Source organism: Lycium barbarum, chromosome 4, assembly GCF_019175385.1.
Source record: "Lycium barbarum isolate Lr01 chromosome 4, ASM1917538v2, whole genome shotgun sequence".
NCBI classification, from domain to species: Eukaryota; Viridiplantae; Streptophyta; class Magnoliopsida; order Solanales; family Solanaceae; genus Lycium; species Lycium barbarum.
This window is the reverse complement of record NC_083340.1, coordinates 88,070,492-88,093,427: the sequence shown is the minus strand read 5'-3', so window position 1 is coordinate 88,093,427 and position 22,936 is coordinate 88,070,492. Positions and strand designations below refer to the sequence as shown.

General features: G+C 37.0%; 1 protein-coding gene across 1 annotated transcript; it reads right to left on the bottom strand.

Moving 5' to 3' along the window:
* Positions 1–21,970: 21,970 nt before the first annotated feature.
* LOC132638466 (EG45-like domain containing protein 2) lies at positions 21,971–22,691 on the bottom strand. Its single transcript, XM_060355332.1, has 2 exons — positions 22,258–22,691; positions 21,971–22,119 (listed from the first exon to the last, which is right to left on the bottom strand). The coding sequence occupies exons 1-2, from the start codon at positions 22,611–22,613 to the stop codon at positions 22,113–22,115; spliced, it is 363 nt and encodes a 120-aa protein (XP_060211315.1). The 5' UTR covers positions 22,614–22,691; the 3' UTR covers positions 21,971–22,112.
* Between the last annotated feature and the right edge of the window lie 245 nt (positions 22,692–22,936).

Sequence of the window (22,936 nt, the reverse complement as noted above, 5' to 3'; positions counted from 1 at the left end):
ACATACTCGGTACATTATCCGTACTGACTCCCCGTTGCTCGGGGGCTGCGTTCATGCCCGCAAGTACAGGGAGACAGACAGGTGGTCCAGCTCAGTAGTATCTCTAGATCTAGCAGTGGTCAGTACGCTCCATTTGATCCGGAGCTACAGTCAGTTTTGGTATGCCACCCTTTTGAGATGTGTATGCATATAGGTATGACGGGGCCCTGTCCCGTCCTTTCTACAGCTTTTATTCCAGTAGAGGTCTGTAAAAAGTTGTATGTAGTAGTCAGACGATGTAGCCTTGTCGGCTTCTATTATTTTGTGTATACTATATGTAGCAGCCTAGCTGGCTTGCACTGTTCTTCCACATGTTGTGTCTATATATGCAGATTGTATAGAGTTCTGATGTTTTCCTCTTATAAGATCAGTTTATGCCATTTATAGGCCTTTGATGTTCAGTATGTTTCAGATACGTGTTTAGGGGTGTTTGGTCGCTAGAGGTCAGACACTCGTCACAACTCATTTGTCACGACCCGTCTATGGGCCGTGACGAGTACCCGATACTTGTACCGAGCACCCCTTGTCTATCGTTTTACCTTTACCTCTTAGTAATCCATGTAAACAGAGCCATTTTTTTTTAACATTAACATTAGCGGCGTCGTTCTGAACATAGACTAATAAACTTCGTTATCACTTATACATCAACATTAGCATGCCAAAACACCATATACCTAACTGTACTTAACTGACTGTACATATCTGTCTACGAGCCTCTAGACACAGTACACTTATACATAGAAAGGGTCGAGTACTGTCGTGCCCGAAAATACATACACAAAATAGTACCACGAAAGTGGGGCTCCGGAACAACTGGAGCGCTGTCAACACTGCTGGTAAGGCTTCTAAGGATCAAGTCCACCTGTCTGCTGACCTGCGCGGCATGAAACGCAGCGTCCACAAGAAGGGACGTCAGTACGAATAGTGTACCGAGTATGTAAGGCATGAATAGTAATATACGGAAAATATGAATCATGTATAATGACATAAGAGAGTTACAACACATGTCCTGGGATAGAAACATAACCTGTACATATAAGTGCCCTTGGGCAGATGCCGTGCTTCCTTAGCTTTCCTTACTCATATATATGTATATATACATAAAATAGAATATATCATATTGCCGAGGCGTCGGCAGCCGATCCATTTAACCATAAATATGCACATCCCGCGTCCGGGCATCCCGCGTCCGGGACGATATCATATCATGTAATGCCAACTGATCAGGTGGATATGCGTTCATAACGCTCTGCCCTTACCTCCATTTTCCCCGTATACACATGCATATATCATGTACATATATCAGCGTCTATAGCGCTCTAGCTCTTTTATCATATACATATACGTGTGTCGTGTAGGTACATCAGCGTCTATAGCGCTCTAGTGCTTTTATCATATACATATACGTGTATCATGTGCATGTATCAGCGTCTATAGCGCTCTAGCTCTTTCGTCATGTGCATGTTTTAAAAATATATACACATATCTTACATACATTTACCTGTCTTATATGTATTTACGTATCCTATATACATATGTCTCATAGGCACGCAGGAAAGCCCAAAGAAGAATCATGTAGTCATCGGAGTGACGTAATGGTCGGTGACCTCCGATTATATTATAGAATACTCGTGATCGCTTTGTCTCACCTTGAAGGAACGAGTATTTTAAGGTGAGACTACCAACGGGGAATAATATTAAAGTAAACGTAGAATGAAATCGGGGCATCATAGATGACAGTTCATAGACTTTGAAATCTTTTAGAAAATAAAGTCATAGCTAGGAAATATAAATAAGACTAAAAAATTAGTTTATCATTTTCATGTTTACATAAGATACTTAGCTTAGTCATCTTAGTCATAGAGTCGTTCCGGTAGTACGTATCATAGGCATATTCTCTTATCTAACATCATTGTTATCATTATCGTCATGGAAGTGCCCTTGTTAGAGGAGTCATAGTATTTATCATTTGGTAACGAAATCGGGATCAAAGGTTCCCTTTGGGTTCACTTCAAGTAAGTCAAGCAAGACTGTAAGGAAAAAAATCCGAGAGTAGCGGGCCCACCTCGGGCCGGATGGGGTGACGTATATGATTTACATATATTACATGTCATGTCATTACTTGTGAGGGTCCTAGGGTAATCGGGTCCCACTTATGCAAGTTCTAGGGGTTTAAGAGGTCTTTCCATCATTTGCACACTTTCTAATTCAATTCTATTGAACAAAAAGTGGAAAACTTTGGATGCGGATTCCGGGGAAGAGAGTTGTCCCCGAGGCGCGTACCCAACTTATTACGTCTAAGACATGCCATAGAAAGAAGGGTGAAAGCTTACATACCTCTTTCCGCTTCTTTTGCTATTCCGAATTCACGTTGCAATCTCGTCAAAATCTGCAAATTGGTCATGTTTACCAAAACTCTTATTAGGATACTTAGAGTTGAATTCTTAAGGAAACATTTGGCTACCGAAATTTCGGCAGCACTTCCCCTATAAATACTCCATCCCACCAAGTTCAACTTGGCTAATTTCAATCAACAACAATCCCGGGAATTCAAACCTGGCCAAAATATCAACCACAATTCCAACAACAACAATACTAACAACTTCCATATTCAATCAACTTACTACTTCTTCCAAAAACTTTCTAACTTTAATGAAAACAATAACAACCTCATGATCTATATTCCAACAACATCATACTAACCACATTACCTTCCATGCATGCAAGAACATTACATTCAATTCACATAACTTGTAAAACAACCTCCACCTACTTCTACTTCACAAGATTATTATGCATTCATTAGCAATCTAGCATCCACAATTCAACTACAACCAAAGCATTAAATAGAATTGACTCCTTTTCTTCCATATTACTCTACAACTACACGGCCAACATCAAGCATACACACTACAACCTCTCCAAATTTATTCAACTTCCATTTTCCACATATCATTCACAACAATAACAACCAAACACTAGATAAATTAATTAAAACACAATTTCTACACACATATACATGTTCCATACCTCACGGCCACACCCCTATTTTTATCTCTTTCATGAATTTCATCCATTTTAACATACTACAACACATATAAACCATTCATAACACATAAAGAAAGATCAAAACTCACCTTTCTTCTTCAACTTCTCACTTGACTACAACTTGGCAAATTGTATGATTTTGAATCTTTCTTGCTCCAACAACAACTCCACCTTGTTAAGCACCCTTTACTTGGTAGGGATTGATTTTTGAAGAATTTTTATCAATTTTTCTCATGGACTTCCTCTATGGCCGAAATGGCCTTAAGCTTTTCTCTCTTCTTTCTCTTGTTCTTCTTTTCTTGAAACCTCTAGAACTTATTGTGATAAGGATGACTTAGTCATCCTTTTATTGACCAAATTTTATTTAATATTGGCTTGGGCCATAACCATGGCCGGTTGGGCCTCACAAATTTGGGCCTTATTATTTTTTTTTATTTTTTTGGGCCAACTCGGTTTGGTCCCGAGTTGGGTCTAGCCCACTGACCTTTCGACCTTAAAACATTCATATCTCCTTGTACCGACGTCACCTGGGGACCCACGACCTATGGTTGGAACGCTAATTCAATTATCTACAACTTCTATTTCTTGGTACTTTTCCAAATTCCAAACTTATAATACCGTGTTTGCCCCTTGAAGTCAGTTCACCCGAAAACGTTTTCTTAAAAATATTCGTTTGGAGGACTTCCACTTTGATTTGGCCCAAGGGTCCTTCTTGAGTCGTGTTTAACTTCTCATATGTGATTCATATGAATTTTCAGATGTCCCAAAAAAAATCTCGATGTGTGGGTCCCACCTCAGCAAATAATCTGACGTTCAAAAATACGGGATATAACACTCTCCCCCCCTTTAGAACATTCGTCCTCGAATGTTAAACTGGCCTCATAGTGTATCATAATACTTCGGGGAGGTCTCCTTCGTAGACATCTCACATGTCGCTTAGGTCGCTTTTATGTCGTAAGTCCATTGAGTAAGCTCCGAACGTTGGCCCTACGTTAATAAGTCCCCTTTCTGTCACGCTTTCTCCTCTTCCGTTAGTCTTGTCCGTCTCAGCCTACATGACTTTTATAGGGTTTGTAACCACTCCACACACTCTAATTTACATTGAACTACCTAGCTTCACATTCGTCTCTTGTTCCCACATTTGTGAAAATTTCAGCATATTTCCCAGGGGGTCACCCATCATGAAATTACTCTCACCCTAGCACGCTTAACCTTGAAACTTTAGTGCATTTCAGCGTCTTAGCGTTAGTATTTTCTCCCCCACTCCCTCGCACTACTTATATCACATATTATGGAACGAGTTGGGGTCTTGGCAGTTTTCGAAACGTCGCGTAACACATCTCTTCTTTTATTTACAGTTCTAACCTCCGCAATCTCTAGTATTCGTCTTTTTACCTGTGCGTATGGCTACCTTTCGTCCTAATTTCTGAATTCTTAATATGATCAGCAATATAAAGACAACGTAGGATAGGATAGAATCCGAATCAATTAACATACATATCATAGAAGGTGCCGAAAAAGTACATGTGGCCGCGTCTGCGGAAGGCTCAGGGTCCTGTCGTCCTGTCAATGCATATAGGCGATGCGGAGGACCAGCTGAACTAGGTGTCCCTCCTCTACCTCGGCCGCGGCCCGCTGGAGCTTGGGAAGTCTGTCCAAGAGGGCGTACGGTCGACGATAAACCAACCGCGGACCCGGCGGGCTGGGCTTGGTCTCCCTCATACCTCAGTGGGCAATCACGCATCAAATGGCCAACCCGCCCACAAGTATAACATGCACTTGTACCTGCGCGACACTCTCCAGAGTGTGGTCTACCACATCGCGCACACCGTGGCGGGGTGGCATCATCCTGCTAGAATGAGCTCTATACTGGGATCCTGACGCCTTAGTACCCTGATCTGGTCTCGAGTGAGTAGAACGGTCAAGCCCCCTATCCGCAAATCGAGGAGGTGCACTGGCCGTCGATTGGTCCGAATACCTAAATTGCTCCGGTGCCTGTCCCCCTCTATACTCGCTTCTAGCCCTGGAAAATCTGCCCCTTTTTCTGGAACCCCTATCTAGATACCGCTCCCCTCTCTGTGACTGGTACTGCTCTTCCAAATTTTGGGCGTGGGCCTGGATGCGGGTAATAGTCATCCCATCCTGGAGTGAAGCCGTCAGGCACTCCTTAACTAAATGTGGCCCTAGCCCACTCACGAATCGGTGCACATGATCTCCCCTATCTGCTATCAGGGCTGGGGCATACCTGGCTAGTGAGTTGAAACGAAGGTCGTACTCCCGAACACTCATATTTCCTTGTTTAAGGTTCAAGAACATCTCGGCTCGTGCTCGTCGAACCTCTGGCGGTAAGAAATGTCGCAGAAATGCCTCGGTAAACTCCTGCCAAACCGGGGGAGGTGCATTCGCTCCCCTCGAGGATATCCAACTACTATACCACAAAACTGCCACATCCCGCAGCCTGTATGAAGCCAACTCTACGGACTCCGTATCTGAAGCATGTATGATCCTTAGAGTCCTCAGCATCTCATCTATAAAACTCTGCGGGTCCTCCTCTGGTCTGGATCCATAAAACTCTGGAGGCTTCAGGGTGATAAAGTCGCGGGCCCTTGCACTTACCGCCCTGTCTCCTAGGTCTACATCTTGCCGCTGAGCCTGTGCGGCAATTAACTGGGTCAATAATTGAATGGCCTCGGCCATCTGCTGGCCCGGGGCTGCTGGCGGTGGAACTGGAGGTGCGGGGGCTGGAGCTGAAACTCTTTCCTGCTCTGCTGGTGCAGGGGGAGCAGGAAAGGTCTGAGGGGGAGCTTCATTATGAGATTCTCCTTCTTCTAGCTCCCGTTCAACTCTGCTGCCAGCCACCCTCTTGCCCTTCTGGGCCGTCGTAGCCTTCCTTTTCAGCGGCATTACTGAAACCATAACACAGGATTAGGAAAGGAATGTGGAAACCTGGTAGCATAGCTCTATCGCACGATCTTGAGTACAAAGAAGGTCATATTTCCTAAATGCCTTGTAACCTCCTGTTTATAAGTGTGGCGCGCTACACACCCATAAACAAGACTCTACTGGACACGACTCGTAGACAAACCCTAGGACCGAACTGCTCTGATACCAGTTCTGTCACGACCCGTCTAGGGGCCGTGACGAGTACCCGATACTTGTACCGAGCACCCCTTGTCTATCGTTTTACCTTTACCTCTTAGCAAGCCATGTAAACAGAGCCATTTTTTTTTTTAACATTAACATTAGCGGCGTCGTTCTGAACATAGACTACTAAACTACGTTATCACTTATACATCAACATTAGCATGCCAAAACACCATATACCTAACTGTACTTAACTGACTGTACATATCTGTCTACGAGCCTCTAGACACAGTACACTTATACATAGAAAGGGTCGAGTACTGTCGTGCCCGAAAATACATACACAAAATAGTACCACGAAAGTGGGGCTCCGGAACAACTGGAGCGCTGTCAACACTGCTGGTAAGGCTTCTAAGGATCAAGTCCACCTGTCTGCTGACCTGCGCGGCATGAAACGCAGCGTCCACAAGAAGGGACGTCAGTACGAATAGTGTACCGACGGAAAATATGAATCATGTATAATGACATAAGAGAGTTACAACACATGTCCTGGGATAGAAACATAACCTGTACATATAAGTGCCCTTGGGCAGATGCCGTGCTTCCTTAGCTTTCCTTACTCATATATATGTATATATACATAAAATAGAATATATCATATTGCCGAGGCGTCGGCAGCCGATCCATTTAACCATAAATATGCACATCCCGCGTCCGGGCATCCCGCGTCCGGGACGATATCATATCATGTAATGCCAACTGATCAGGTGGATATGCGTTCATAACGCTCTGCCCTTACCTCCATTTTCCCCGTATACACATGCATATATCATGTACATATATCAGCGTCTATAGCGCTCTAGCTCTTTTATCATATACATATACGTGTGTCGTGTAGGTACATTAGCGTCTATAGCGCTCTGGTGCTTTTATCATATACATATACGTGTATCATGTGCATGTATCAGCGTCTATAGCGCTCTAGCTCTTTCGTCATGTGCATGTTTTAAAAATATACACATATCTTACATACATTTACCTGTCTTATATGCATTTACGTATCCTATATACATATGTCTCATAGGCACGCAGGAAAGCCCAAAGAAGAATCATGTAGTCATCGGAGTGACGTAATGGTCGGTGACCTCCGATTATATTATAGAATACTCGTGATCGCTTTGTCTCACCTTGAAGGAACGAGTATTTTAAGGTGAGACTACCAACGGGGAATAATATTAAAGTAAACGTAGAATGAAATCGGGGCATCATAGATGACAGTTCATAGACTTTGAAATCTTTTAGAAAATAAAGTCATAGCTAGGAAATATAAATAAGACTCAAAAATTAGTTTATCATTTTCATGTTTACATAAGATACTTAGCTTAGTCATCTTAGTCATAGAGTCGTTCCGGTAGTACGTATCATAGGCATATTCTCTTATCTAACATCATTGTTATCATTATCGTCATCGAAGTGCCCTTGTTAGAGGAGTCATAGTATTTATCATTTGGTAACGAAATCGGGATCAAAGGTTCCCTTTGGGTTCACTTCAAGTAAGTCAAGCAAGACTGTAAGGAAATAAATCCGAGAGTAGCGGGCCCACCTCGGGCCGGATGGGGTGACGTATATGATTTACGTATATTACGTGTCATGTCATTACTTGTGAGGGTCCTAGGGTAATCGGGTCCCACTTATGCAAGTTCTAGGGGTTTAAGAGGTCTTTCCATCATTTGCACACTTTCTAATTCAATTCTATTGAACAAAAAGTGGAAAACTTTGGATGCGGATTCCGGGGAAGAGAGTAGTCCCCGAGGCGCGTACCCAACTTATTACGTCTAAGACATGCCATAGAAAGAAGGGTGAAAGCTTACATACCTCTTTCCGCTTCTTTTGCTATTCCGAATTCACGTTGCAATCTCGTCAAAATCTGCAAATTGGTCATGTTTACCAAAACTCTTATTAGGATACTTAGAGTTGAATTCTTAAGGAAACATTTGGCTACCGAAATTTCGGCAGCACTTCCCCTATAAATACTCCATCCCACCAAGTTCAACTTGGCTAATTTCAATCAACAACAATCCCGGGAATTCAAACCCGGCCAAAATATCAACCACAATTCCAACAACAACAATACTAACAACTTCCATATTCAATCAACTTACTACTTCTTCCAAAAACTTTCTAACTTTAATGAAAACAATAACAACCTCATGATCTATATTCCAACAACATCATACTAACCACATTACCTTCCATGCATGCAAGAACATTACATTCAATTCACATAACTTCTAAAACAAACCTCCACCTACTTCAACTTCACAAGATTATTATGCATTCATTAGCAATCTAGCATCCACAATTCAACTACAACCAAAGCATTAAATAGAATTGACTCTTTTTCTTCCATATTACTCTACAACTACACGGCCAACATCAAGCATACACACTACAACCTCTCCAAATTTATTCAACTTCCATTTTCCACATATCATTCACAACAATAACAACCAAACACTAGATAAATTAATTAAAACACAATTTCTACACACATATACATGTTCCATACCTCACGGCCACACCCCTATTTTTATCTCTTTCATGAATTTCATCCATTTTAACATACTACAACACATATAAACCATTCATAACACATAAAGAAAGATCAAAACTCACCTTTCTTCTTCAACTTCTCACTTGACTACAACTTGGCAAATTGTATGATTTTGAATCTTTCTTGCTCCAACAACAACTCCACCTTGTTAAGCACCCTTTACTTGGTAGGGATTGATTTTTGAAGAATTTTTATCAATTTTTCTCATGGACTTCCTCTATGGCCGAAATGGCCTTAAGCTTTTCTCTCTTCTTTCTCTTGTTCTTCTTTTCTTGAAACCTCTAGAACTTATTGTGATAAGGATGACTTAGTCATCCTTTTATTGACCAAATTTTATTTAATATTGGCTTGGGCCATAACCATGGCCGGTTGGGCCTCACAAATTTGGGCCTTATTATTTTTTTTGATTTTTTTGGGCCAACTCGGTTTGGTCCCGAGTTGGGTCTAGCCCACTGACCTTTCGACCTTAAAACGTTCATATCTCCTTGTACCGACGTCACCTGGGGACCCACGACCTATGGTTGGAAAGAGAATGCAATTATCTACAACTTCTATTTCTTGGTACTTTTCCAAATTCCAAACTTATAATACCGTTTTTGCCCCTTGAAGTCAGATCACCCGAAAACGTTTTCTTAAAAATATTCGTTTGGAGGACTTCCACTTTGATTTGGCCCAAGGGTCCTTCTTGAGTCGTGTTTAACTTCTCATATGTGATTCTTATGAATTTTCAGATGTCTCAAAAAAAATCTCGATGTGTGGGTCCCACCTCAGCAAATAATTTGACGTTAAAAAATATGGGATATAACATTCGATTTGGGTCGTGACACTATTACTGTGACTTTGCTTGAATATGCTTAGTGACTGCACTTGACTACTTACATGTCTACTTGTCAATTTCTTTCTTCATATATGTAAACTAATTGTTGTCAGCCTATGATACCTACCAGTACATAGTGTTTGTACTGATAATACCTTGCTGTTCTCTTTTCTAAGTGCAGAGTTCGTCACAGGATCCACATCAGGCCCTCATGAGTGACTCCCGAGGCATCATATTCTAGTTTCTAGGGTGAGCATTGTTCCAGACTGCAGCCGAACAACTATCTCTCTAGCTATATTTGTCTTCCTATTTCGAATAGAATTTTAAACACTTATGTACTCTCCATTATCCATACTTATGTACTTGTGTAATGGCTCTTGTACTATGACTTGACCAGATCCTTAGGGTGTCATTTGTAGTTTCCGCACTTAGTTATTTATCTATGATAGTGAGACTGCTTACATGATTTAATCTTCCGCATTGTTAATTCTAAAATTGGTAAAATAGTGGAAAGGTTCGCCCACCAAGGGGGATAGTGTGGGTGCCCGCTTGACCCACGAGTTGGGTCGTGACATGATGACATACATATGAAGTGACTAAGTAAAAGATCTTTTGGTGCAGGTCCCAATTTAACTGTACTAGTTTCTTTTGCAATGAAAGGTTATTGTAGCAGAAACGAAAGGACAATACATGAAAGTGAGGATAGAAGCTTTTAAACTTGATTTCTTGTTATGTTTTAGGTGTTTCACTTCGTTCGAAGAAATTTTTAAATGATTTGGAACAATTCTTTCTTCATAGACTCCTATTTATAGGCCTTTTTTGCGCGGATTGCCCATCAAATTCGCAAGGCAGACTTTTTGCGAAACCTTGCCTTGCAATTTTTTTTTTTTAACTGAGCGGATATTTGAACATAGAACTTTGAGTTATTTTCGGTCACTTTTTTAAGCGAAGGAAAAAAATTAAAGATCAGTGTCTTTGAAGGACAATCCGAGCAAAAAAAATGTTTAAAATTGAGGCTTTTAGATGCGTCCCAACTCAGCACGCTGATGGTCGACCTAATGGGGGTGGGCTGGCCCATGGGCCCAAAAAATTAAATTATAGTAAAATTTACTTGGCATAGCTTCCATTATTATCTATTTGTGGAACATAACTAAACTTTTCAATAATTATATTTAGTAGCTAAAATATAACATATTTACTTCATATAGCTACCAGTTTTTTACCACTCATCTGATAACTTCTCACAGCCTTAAATTTAAGCCAACAAAAACGTCTCTCTCTCTCCTATCCCCCTAAATACACGCCATTATTCACAATATCCCTTAATTTCCTCCAATTTCAAATCAGTTTTACAATACTTCAACTTCCCTTTTTATCTCTAATTAATTACTCATTAATTTCACTCATGATTCAAATCTAATTCCCAAAAAAGGTAAGATTCTATACTGATTTTTAATTTTCACCGTGTATTTAACCTATATTTTCGGGGTTTTTTTTTCATTTGAATCGGGAATGCAACTCTAAATAATTAATTATCAGTGTTTCTTCTTGGTTGTTTTTTCTTAGATTCAAGTGAAATGGCTAAGAAAGCTTCTACTCCGATGAGAAATAGAGGTATAGAACCCGAATTTGAGATTCCTAATTTTTCTTTGGGAATTTCTCAACATGAAACTGCCATTGCAGGCTCTTATGCTGAGAATCGTTCAAAAAGTATTAACGATCCTAAGCGTTCTACTGATTATGTTGAGTCGAAGAGTAAACAACAAGAAAATGTGAAAAAGGTTTCTCAAATGGAGAAACAAAAGAAGAGAAAGGCTGGTGACAATGTTGCTAATGTTAAGGGCAAAAAAATTGCTAAAACCAAACATAATGTGGATGAGGATGATGATGCAGAGGTATATTTATGTTGTATTTTCAGTATATTTAGTTCGTTCGTTTTTTTAGTTCAGTTATTACAGATCTGTGAATTAACCAGATTTATATTTTATGTGCATTTTAAGTATATTTTCTATTGTTATTTTTTCACATGTTTCTTCAATTAATTCGTGTTTATTGTTCTTCACCATAACTGTAATTTTTAAGATTTTAAAGTATATTTGTGTATAATTTCTTGACAGTTATTACAGATCTGTAATTTACATATTCAATCAATATATGTCATTATATTTTCAGTATATTAATACATATTTATTATTGAATTACATTATATTTTTTCATTGTCAATCACTGTTTTGTTTTATATTTGTATATATTTTTTATTGATCCCTTTTTTATCTGATTGTGTTCACTGTTTTTTGTCAATCATATGTGTTTTTTGGCATGTTGTTTCAGGTATCTAAATTTTTGGTTACCAAGCACCTTGCTGTGGCACCATCTATGTGTAGATACACGAATGTTAATGTAATGCAAGATATTACAGGCAAACTAACAGACCCACAGATGGATATGTTTAGAAATTCTTATTTTGGTAAATATCACAGAATGCAACAATCGGATGTACAAGCACAGATTTTTCGGTGCTTTATGGTCAAAGAACTTAGGGGCAGCACATATAAGTGCTTTACATTTGAAATAAATGGTAAAGTTCTGCGTTTCGGGCTTAGAGAATTTGCACTGATCACTGGGCTAGATTGTGTCTCTGATGAAAACGATTTTGTTTATGATAACTCAAAACCGAATAGGCTTATGGTTGAATATTTTGGTAGAAATTAGGAGAACCAGCTGCCAGTTAAAAGACACGAGCTTATTGAGCGTTTCAACAAGACAGTTTGGGATGATAAAGGGGATGACACAGTCAAGATGGAAATATTGTATTTCATAAATACGTGGGAACATTGTGGTGAGCCAAACTCAACAAACATACCAAGGATCTATTTTGATGTTGTAGAGGACGGGAGATATAATGAGTATCCTTGGGGTAAAGATTCGTTTAGAGAGTTGATTGTAAGCATCGGGCAGAAATATGTTGGTTTTAAGAAATATTATAGGATTCATGGGTTGCCACTTGCTATGCAAGTCTGGTTGTATGAATGTCGCTCAAAAGTCCCGGGGAATTTAGTTCCTAGAATTTTGAACTGGCGGACTACGGAAGGAAAACCAGCATTCAAGAGATTGATGGATGGCAGGTTCAGAGACGACAAAAACCGGGTAAACCAATTGTTTAACAAACTGAACAGTTATATTTGTTTGTGTCCTTTACCATTTAAATGTTTTAATATGTTTGTTTTTCATAGTATATTTTGATTATATTTTTACTATATTTATGAAGTAAGTCACTTGTGATCAATATATTTTGACTATATTTTCCTCATATTTTAGTATGTTACCAATGTAGATATATATGGTAATGTAGTTTCTATATTTGGTTGTTCACAGTCTTGTAGATTTGAGGAAGTTGTGCCAACACCCCATGAGTTGGAAACTCTTAATTTGCCTCTTGTTGCACATGATATACCAGACGTCAAACATGGAGTTGATGGTGTACATGGTACTGATTTGGTAGACGATGATTACGATGATTTTAGTACCACACCACCGCATCTGTCCTGTGGCAAACAGCAACAAAGGAGTGCCAATTCTGATTCCCCGCGATGCAAGAAACGGACACAGTTTCCCGTTTCTGTTTCTCCTTCCAGGAAACAACCATCACAGAAGGAATCTCGGATAAAAGGGACAAGGAAACCAGATGTACCTACAGGACCCGGAACAAATGAGTTTAAACTGATAAGGGAAGAGATTCAGATTTTCAAGAAAGAAGTAGGCGTTTTGTTTTCAATATGTTTTTGTTACTTCATATTGCTTGTGTCAAGTAATTAACAATTCTAATTCTATTTTTTGTGTTTCAAAACTATAGGTGTTTGACTACATGGATAAAAACTTCAAAAAGTTGTTAGATGCAATAAAGGGCAATCAAACACTAGATAAGTTAAAAATCAAAACTAAAAGTTATGTTCATTAAATACATTTCAGGCATTAACAAGCCAGTTTCCTTTTTTATTAATAAGATTTTTTTAAGCTCGCTGATAGTAAAGCCCCGTCACATCAACATGATGTTCGCATACAACACTCACATGAGAAAAGCCAACGTCATCGTTCTGATAAATGCACACCAACTGTCAACGACGTAGTCGAAGACAACATGGTAAAAATGGAAATTATTAACTTTTTAAGTTATTTTGATATATTTATTGGAAGACTTTATATTTATTTTTGGAAACTTTTAAAGGTCGGAGACACAATGTTGCAAGCTTACTTACATACTGATGATGGGATTTCTCAAAGCAATCAAAGTGGCGGTGCAGTAAAGTTTTCAACCAAAGAGAATTAAGGTGGTGGTGCAAACTTCCACGCAGAGGAGTCATTCAGTGGTACTCATTTTTTCTTTCACTTTGCTATATTTACAGTATATTTTTCAAATTAAAAATCTTGCAATTTATTTGTGTTTAGTATTACCTATAGTGTATTTACATATATATTTTTCACATAGTCATTTGTTAGTGTGTCCCATTTGCTGTATCTATTTGTGCTATATTTGTTATGATTGTGTTTATCTATAATAGTAGTGCTATATTTGTTTTGGATTGATATTTTAATAGTTGTTTTTCATATATATTTTGGCTTTATTTTAATTGTATTTTGATTATTATGTTCAAGGTTACTTATTTTGGTTTCGGTTGACTATATTTCAGATATATTTTTCATATATTTTGTCTATATTTATATGAAACTTTTAACTTTTATAGCAGTGCTATATATGTGTATTTGTTTTACTGATGTCTTTAAATTTATTTGAACCATGTTTTTATTGTTTTAGGTTGAGGCAGTTGGGTTGCCAATTAATGATCCGGTTTTTGTTGTTGATGTGGATAAAGAAACCGGAGTTAAAAGTGATGCACAAACAGATGGAGTGCCCATAACACCAATCCATTTAAAATTTGATGTAAGTACTGAAATGTGGCTTTTAAGTGCCAATCACATATCGTTTTGATAAGCAATAATTGACAAACACCAGTCGTTTTTTGTTTGTTTTTTATTTCAGGAATCTCAGCAAACTGGTGATATGGAGAATGCTAATGCTGAATTTACCGCATCAGAGGAAATGCTAGCGGACTTGCTAGCCAACTGTCCTTTAGCATCTGTTATTCCTCTCGGTCCTCCTCCAGTACCACGCGATGATCAAGCCGATTTGTCAAGTTTAAGGATCCCTCAGAATTCGGACGATAACCCGGTAACGATCTCTCAGTGGATGATTCCTGATTCTCAGATACCAATCCAACTTGGAGTACAACCAAAAACTGGACAAAGTTCAACTAATGAAACTAACAGCAAGTTGGAGTACAACCGATCGTTGGCCACAGTTCAAGTGATGAAACTGGACAACAAGTTCCTGTACAACCAAATGCTGGTCAAAGCTCAAGTGGTGAGACTGCACAGCTTTCAAACCCTGAAAAACAAATCATTGTCCATCCAGGGGATGCCCGAGAAAGGAAACCAAGCAAATACAACCTTTCCTCTTACTGTCCCAATTTCTGCTCAGCGGGTTCTTCTGCCAAAAATATCAATCCTTGCATTTATCAGAAAAAACACCCATTTGTTGAGCACCCTATTAATGCCCCGTTAGATACTTCGTTTCTTCAAAAATATCAAAAAGTGGCTTGAGAAGGATCTGTTGAAATCGCACGACAAAAAGTAATTATTTTCACACTTATTTTTTTAGTTTTCCAGAAATCAATTCTTAATAAACTTAACGTATGTTCTTTCCATTGTTGATATACAGGAAACCAAAGGAAAATCATTACAGAAAGAACAAGGAAGGACTGGATCCTGCGGATGCTGAACTTCAGTTACATTTAGGCGTTACAGTCGTATCCGACAAAAACTGGTTCTACTTGTTATATATGGATGGGCAAATTTGGACTGATGAGGTTTGATGTCTTTCTGCTTGTTATCTATGTTTTTTATGTTTTATAATAGAATTACAGTGTGATGCATCTAGAGTATATTTTTTACTATATTTGACATATATATATATATATATATATATATATATAGATCACAATTCTATACTTACATTAAGACTGTATTGTATTTTAAAAATATTTTCATCATTATATTTGCACTATATTTAATATAGAGACATTAATTTATTAGTTGAGCATAGTACTGATTAAGTATTCAGAATTGTATTTTTGCTATATTTAAGAGTATATTTCACTATATTTAATATATATACAGCAATAGTTTTATTGAACATAGTATTGATTATAGTCACTGAATTGATGTTTTTACATCATATTGACGTTATTTTCTACTACCTACACAAGAAGGGGAAGTATCACAATAACAACAATTATAGATTCACCACTGTCAGCTGTATTTTTCACACTTTAGTTGCTGAAATTTACACATCTTGGGAAAACCCCGATTCATCCACATGTGTCGCCAGTAAGGAAGATGAACTGTGTGAGCACATTAACGGGCACAGGCTGTTGGCTAATGTACCATGGTATACTGTTGACAACATACTAATTCCTGTCAATGTAAAAGAGGAAAATCACTGGATTTTGGTTGTGATATCATTTACTGACAGGTGTGCTCTCATCCTTTGAAAAAATCATTCATTTTTCTACAAAATTTATATGTTTGTTGTTTTCGTATTTTTTCTTTTTACAAACAGGTGCATCAATGTATACAACTCATACCGAGCTGCAGGGCATGATGTTGTCATTAGAGCCAGAATGAAAATGTTGGCTACTCTTGTGACACACAGTCTACAAATGACTGATTTCTATGAGAAGAAGGTGGATATAGATTTTGCCACACATCCTTCTTACAGAAACAGAGAACAGACCGACAACTTTGACATTGTGAATGTAGACAATCTCCCGCAACAAGCTCCTGCTAGCATGTAAGAATCTCTTCCAACAAAAAACACAATAAATACATCTATTTTTTCTTGGGTTTTGATCAGCAAATTTTTTGATCATTTTTTTCAAGGATTTTGGTGTGTATGTGGCAGCCTTTGCTGAATACTTGAGCTCAAGTGAAGTCATCCCAACCGAATTCGATGCAAAGTTACTCTGTATGAGATACGGTGCCCTTTTATGCGACTATGCATGGGATAAGTCAAACAACAATGCATCAACTGATAATGAGCAGCCTCCAAGACCAATTAGACCGACAGTTGATTACGATGCAGTTGATAAAGAGGATCTTGATTAGGCCATCAAGTCTTTTGTGTTTTTGATTTTCATATTGAACAATAGCATAGTTGGTTGCGACTTTTGTTGCTGTTTTTTCATTTTGGATATATCGTTTCATGTGCAGTAATGTTTTTTAGGATGATTAATGTTGAACACCACATTATGGTTTTTATATGGTTGTTTCTTTCAAGTATGTTATTTTTTCAATGTATAAATTCCATTTTCATTTTCTGTGAAATGTATTCATTTAACAAAGTAGTATATCTAACCATTTAAATACAGTCGAAATATACAGAAAATATAACTTAGATATATTCCATAAGTCCACTTTTAATGTACAGTGTGTTACAAAAGTTAAAATTTCATCTAAATACACTTCAAATATATGTAAAATATATATGAAATATAGTTAACAGTAAACCAGAATAAGTATTATCTACCAGATCAGACAAAATGCAACTAAAATATAGCCAAAATATATACGAAATACAACTATTAAAGAATAAATCCAAAACAAAAGGTCAAATCAGTTTACATAGAGTAGATTTTTCAAATCCCATTAAACCACCAATATAGCATAACATCGAAAAACATCAGATGTTCAACCATGTGAAATACAATCATACTAGAATAATATGAATTCAAGATGAATTCATTTTTTATTTTTAACAGAAATTTAAAGTAGAATTGTCTTACCAAACAAAATCAAAATGGACTTATTTATTCTTCTTATTGAGCGGCGGATTATCACACGAATGCCTGTTATGACCGAGACATCCACATTTACCGCAAGCATTCCTGCGTTTACCAATCATCAACTCCTGTAATGGCTTGTCCCTCTTCTTTTTTGACCTCCCAGGGGGTCTCTTATAGATCGGTGGCATAACAACTTCATCTGATATACTTTTAGGAACATTCCACTCGGTCTCATCGAGAAGAGGATCAACCGGCACATCATATGTGCTCACAACTGTTTCTAGCTTGAATAATTCTGAACAATATGCATCAGTAGTCAAATTTTTATTCTTCAATACTGCCTATGCATGAGAACACGGTATCTCGTCCAGTTGGAACATCCTGCAGCTGCAAGTTTTCTTCTTCAAATCGATTATGAAACGCCTCGGTCCATCATTCACTGTGTAAACATATTCAGTTGACGCTTCAACCTGAGAACCATTTAACCAATAAACAAACATTAACCTGAGCAGTTTTACCATATTGGGAATATAGATAACTATAGATTAGATATAGTAAAATATAGATTAAAATTTTGTGTTGCAAACAAAGATACCCTCATTCGTATTGATTTGTACTCGTTGATCGACAACATCTCTTGATACCGCCTCATCAGTGTTGTGAATGTGTAGGTACCCTTTTTTCCATTTGTGCAATTCCATCTACCAAACATGTTCCTCACTTCTTCAAGGAAATAAAAAATATGTTACTCTCTTGCAGCAACCAGTTTTCCATTAATACATTCGGCTATATTCGAAGTCATTGTCCATCCTCTGTTAACAGGTGAATAAAGCCTAGTCCATTTATCCCTTCCAGCATCTTCTAGGTATCGTTTTACCCGAATATCAACATTCCAATCTTCTCCATCAATTTATCGAACTCATCCTGGCTTGTATGCCTTCGCCAGTGAATAAAATATAGGATTCAACACCTCACTGTTTGTTGTGTATTGCTTTGTCACATTTTTCCACAAATGTCATATACAAGTCAAATGAGGAACACTAGGATACACCTTAGAAACTGCGTGTATTATGCTTTCATGTCTGTCAGACACGACACACATATTTTGCGTAACACCATAAGCTTGCTTGAATAGTTCAAAGAACCACGTCCAGGACTTATTATTCTCAGAATCTATCACACCATACGCTAGTGGTAGGATATTACCTACAAAAATCAGTATATATTTATAATATATTCAACACATATTTTAACTGAATTTGATCTCGCACTATGTTTTTAGCAACATTATTTATAAAACAACAATATATATTTACAATATATTCACCACATATTTACAGTGTATTTCAGCATATATTATTCACAAATTAACACCATCAATATATCCAGAGTATGTTTTTAGCAGCTTTATTTGCAAATCAATAGCATATTGTTGTAATTATAAAAAAAAAAAGACATTCATAGAATAGAATTACACATACCTGCTCCATCCAAAGTACTTGCCGACACAAATATACCATTATACGTTGATTTAAGGTGTGCACCATCTACTACCACAGTTGGTCTACAACACTCGAATCCCTTTATGAATGCTTTGAGTGCTACAAACAAATACATAAACTCATTTTCTGGTGATTTATGCATTTTAACAAGCGATCCAGGATACGTTTTATCAAGGATGTATATATATGTCGGCAACTTCTTGTATGAATCAGCTGGGTCACCTCTGAAATCTTTTATAGCCTTCTCTCTAGCTCTCCATGCCATCATATAAGAAACATCTATGCCGAATTCATTTTTGACATCGTCTATTATATCCCCAGGTGTGACCTTCCTTTTATGGTTAGTTATTTTCGCCTTGACAGCCGCTTCTCCAATAAATCAACTTGTTTCTTGTCTTTGTGAATACACCTTGTCTTTCAACGGACATGTATGTTCGTCATCGAAAAATCTAACCCTGAACATTTCAGAATCCCCAATTCTCGACGCTCTGAACTTCCATTTACATTCCGGCGACCAACATGCCAGAGTATAGCTACATAATACAATGCAAATAGTACAGACTAAATCAATTAAATACAGTAGAAATATAAAAAAATTATATTAGAAATATATTGCATCAAACATTTTTTAATAAACAGTGTGATAAATAAGTTAACAAATCATCTCAATATAGTACAAATATAACAAAAATACATCTGCACTTTCAGTTACCAGAATACATTTAGAAAGTCATACCTTATAGCATTCGATCTCTCTGTTTTGAAATTGAATCTTTCACGAATTGCATATTTCGTCATCACAATTTTCAAAGTTTCGCTTCCGGTTTCGAAATTACCAAATTGTTATCATTCTCAAACAAAACAACAACCTTTCCTGTAGAATCACAAACTTCCATACCATCCCGATTCTCGCTATATCCAATTTGCAGCACATCATCTTTAATAATACGATTACCAGTTGCATCATCCTCAACATCAAAATCATGAATACTAACGCACATTGGATACATCCCCAAAACTCTGTTTTCTCTCTTAAGCTCAACGTACACACGAACTCCCATATCGTTGTGTATTTCAATTGGTTGAAAATGACCTTCAACAGTATATTTTATTGAAATAGTTTTTCTGACAGTATCCACGCCTAATTGATTTGTAATCGTAGAAACTAACTCATCGTAATTGCAATTATCAGTGAATACAACAATATCAATTTTGTAATTCACAAAACAGTTCTGATCGTTCCAAAAAACAGAATGACGGATCAACGCAATTACGCTTGTCATTATCCTGTTGTTTTCGAATACAACAATGTGTTATATTCAATTTAGCTGAAATAATAATATTTTGAATCTATGAATTTGAGTTTTCGTATATTCAAAATTTCAGAAAAGGCGAAAAAATAAAAAGGATGCAGTGAAAACGCTGTTACCTCAATTATGAACTCAACTTGAATTCGATATTTCAACAGATGAAATCAAATATATATTCGTCGTTCTAATCGAGCTCTGTTCACTGGTTTGATATTGTTATTTTTCAAAGATTTTTGATGAACTAGTTTTTGAACCTTTTTATTTTTGGTTAAAAATATGAATGTACTTTTTTGAATTCAATTTTTTTTGAATTTGTTAGCTGTTTGAATGCGATATGGGATCAAATATGGAATGGGAGGATATTTGCGTGAATCACGGAACAATAAAATTGATTATAATTTAAATTGGAACAGATTTTGTTTCCATAAATATAGCACTTTCAGTTAGCCCAGCGTGTGTATTTCCGTTATATTTATACTATATTTTAGTATACCCGTCTACTAGCTAAATATAGAGTCATCTAGCTACGAATTGTAAATATAGAACATGTACTTATAAGTTGTTAGAAGGAGCTAAAAGGTAGCTGTTTGTGAAAATTTTACTAAATTATAACCACTTTGACCCCCTCTTTTACTTTTCTTAACACTAGTCATTTAAATTGAAGAGAAACTAAAAATTCGCACAACTTTAGAACACGGCGAATCAAATTCCTTAGAATTTTCACCAATTTGGAGGAAGAAACTCCCGAAGTTGAAACCAATTAGCAAATCAATCTCCTATGGTTGTTCTTATTATATTATAAACTACAAATTAAATATTAACGGCACGGTACATTAAGCCGTCACAAGTAGAAGGAAAATTGACATACCTATGACAAGAGAATGATATTGCTTGAAATAATTCAGAGTTTCAGACTAACTTATGAGCAAACATATCAGAAGTGTTTCTTCATACAAACAAAGCACATAAATTTATTTAACTGCAAATATAACATTTTAGTCACCATTCACGAGAATTTCAATTTTGAGGAGAACATACATTTTTTTTTATTGATAACAATTGTCTTTAAGAGAGCAACTCACAAGCTAACAAGGACCGCTTAAGACTGGGAAAGGCTAAAATTTTGAAAAGAGATCATGAGTTAGATTGAGTTGGGCTTTTAAAATCTATAGCCCACGAAAGGCCAATCAACTTCATGTTATGTTATCCATATTTCAAATGTCCTCCGGCTTTAGCTGTACAGGAATGTTAAGTATCCCACATTAATAGAGAGAATGAATTGTTGTTTCCTAATATGGTTTCAGGCCATCTCATGAGGTTCACTTTTGAGATTTAGTTGGACAAAAGGTCATTTTAATTGTCTAAGCTATATCAATAGCAGATGAAATATTTCAGGATATACTCTGCTTTCATTTCCTGTGCTCTGTTGCTAATTAGCCATACATGATTTATCCACCTATTACTAGTTTAATTTTCGTTTTTGTAGCTTTCAAACTTCTGCGCGATTGGACAATTTTGCAACGCAACACACTTGTTACATCAAAGTCATAATTTAATTAGGCATAGTACGGTTTTTTCGTTGGGTTGCCTCTAATTCTAGTATGTTTATTTTGTGACTAGACGAAAGACTTATCGAGAGAAACTAGTTTCTGAGCATCTGAAGCAAAATTAGTAACTCTTCGTATATGTCTGCTCGAAAAGGTATTTAAAATACATCAAAGTTGAGATATATTGCTGAACTATATGTGAGTTTCTTTTTCATGCGTCTTCCATATTTCCTAAGCTTCACTTTCTTTCCCGTCAAATCCTGAAAAGTTAAAGAACAAAAGAAAAATGACAAGCTAGTAGAAAAAAAGACGAAATAGAAACGTTACGTTATAGTAATGTTTAATTAAAACCCAAGAAGACGAACAAAAAGAAAGAAAAAGGATAAAAGAAAAATTACTGGACATATTCAATGTTGATTTTAGCATTATGAGAATGTGAGATTTCAGCAAAGGCATCACTTGACAAGACAATAGTAGAGGGACATGGTCTTTTAGTGCAATAGTCCACAACTCTCACATCAATAGTTCCTTCCTTGCATGGCCTGTTGTTTCCACTCAAACATTTCAGCCTGTAACGGCGTCCACAGGCGGCTCCATTATCCAACAGCCCTTCGCTCACTGCCACGAATAGATTCCCCGACGGGAACTGATCTGCCCTGTTGCCGCTGCACTTGGTGGCTGCCGTCCAAATATATATGGAATAAAACAAATGCTTAATATTGCATGTTACAATTATATCAACCTCGTTAAACATACTATACAGTATGGATTCTCTTTACAAGAAAAATAAGCAGAGGGGTTGATATTTAAGAATATCTGGAAACTTTATGTAGAAAATTCTATTATAAAGAAATTTTGGGTGTAGGTCTTATCTTTCTATTCCTTACTCTAATTTAATAAAACGTGCAAAGCTTTTATATCTTCAAATCGAGTAATAAATCGGAGTAGAAAATCACGAAGATTTTAATTTTCAAAAAATGAAAATTAAGATAAATACATAAAATATTAACATAAAAATAAAATTTAAGTCCGAGCCCCATTGAGTTCACTCGGTCCAAGATTTCGGATTAATTTTCA

Bases quoted from the DNA above. Each gene is read 5' to 3' on its own strand.
- LOC132638466 (XM_060355332.1), bottom strand. From the start codon at position 22,613: ATGTTTAACGAGGTTGATATAATTGTAACATGCAATATTAAGCATTTG.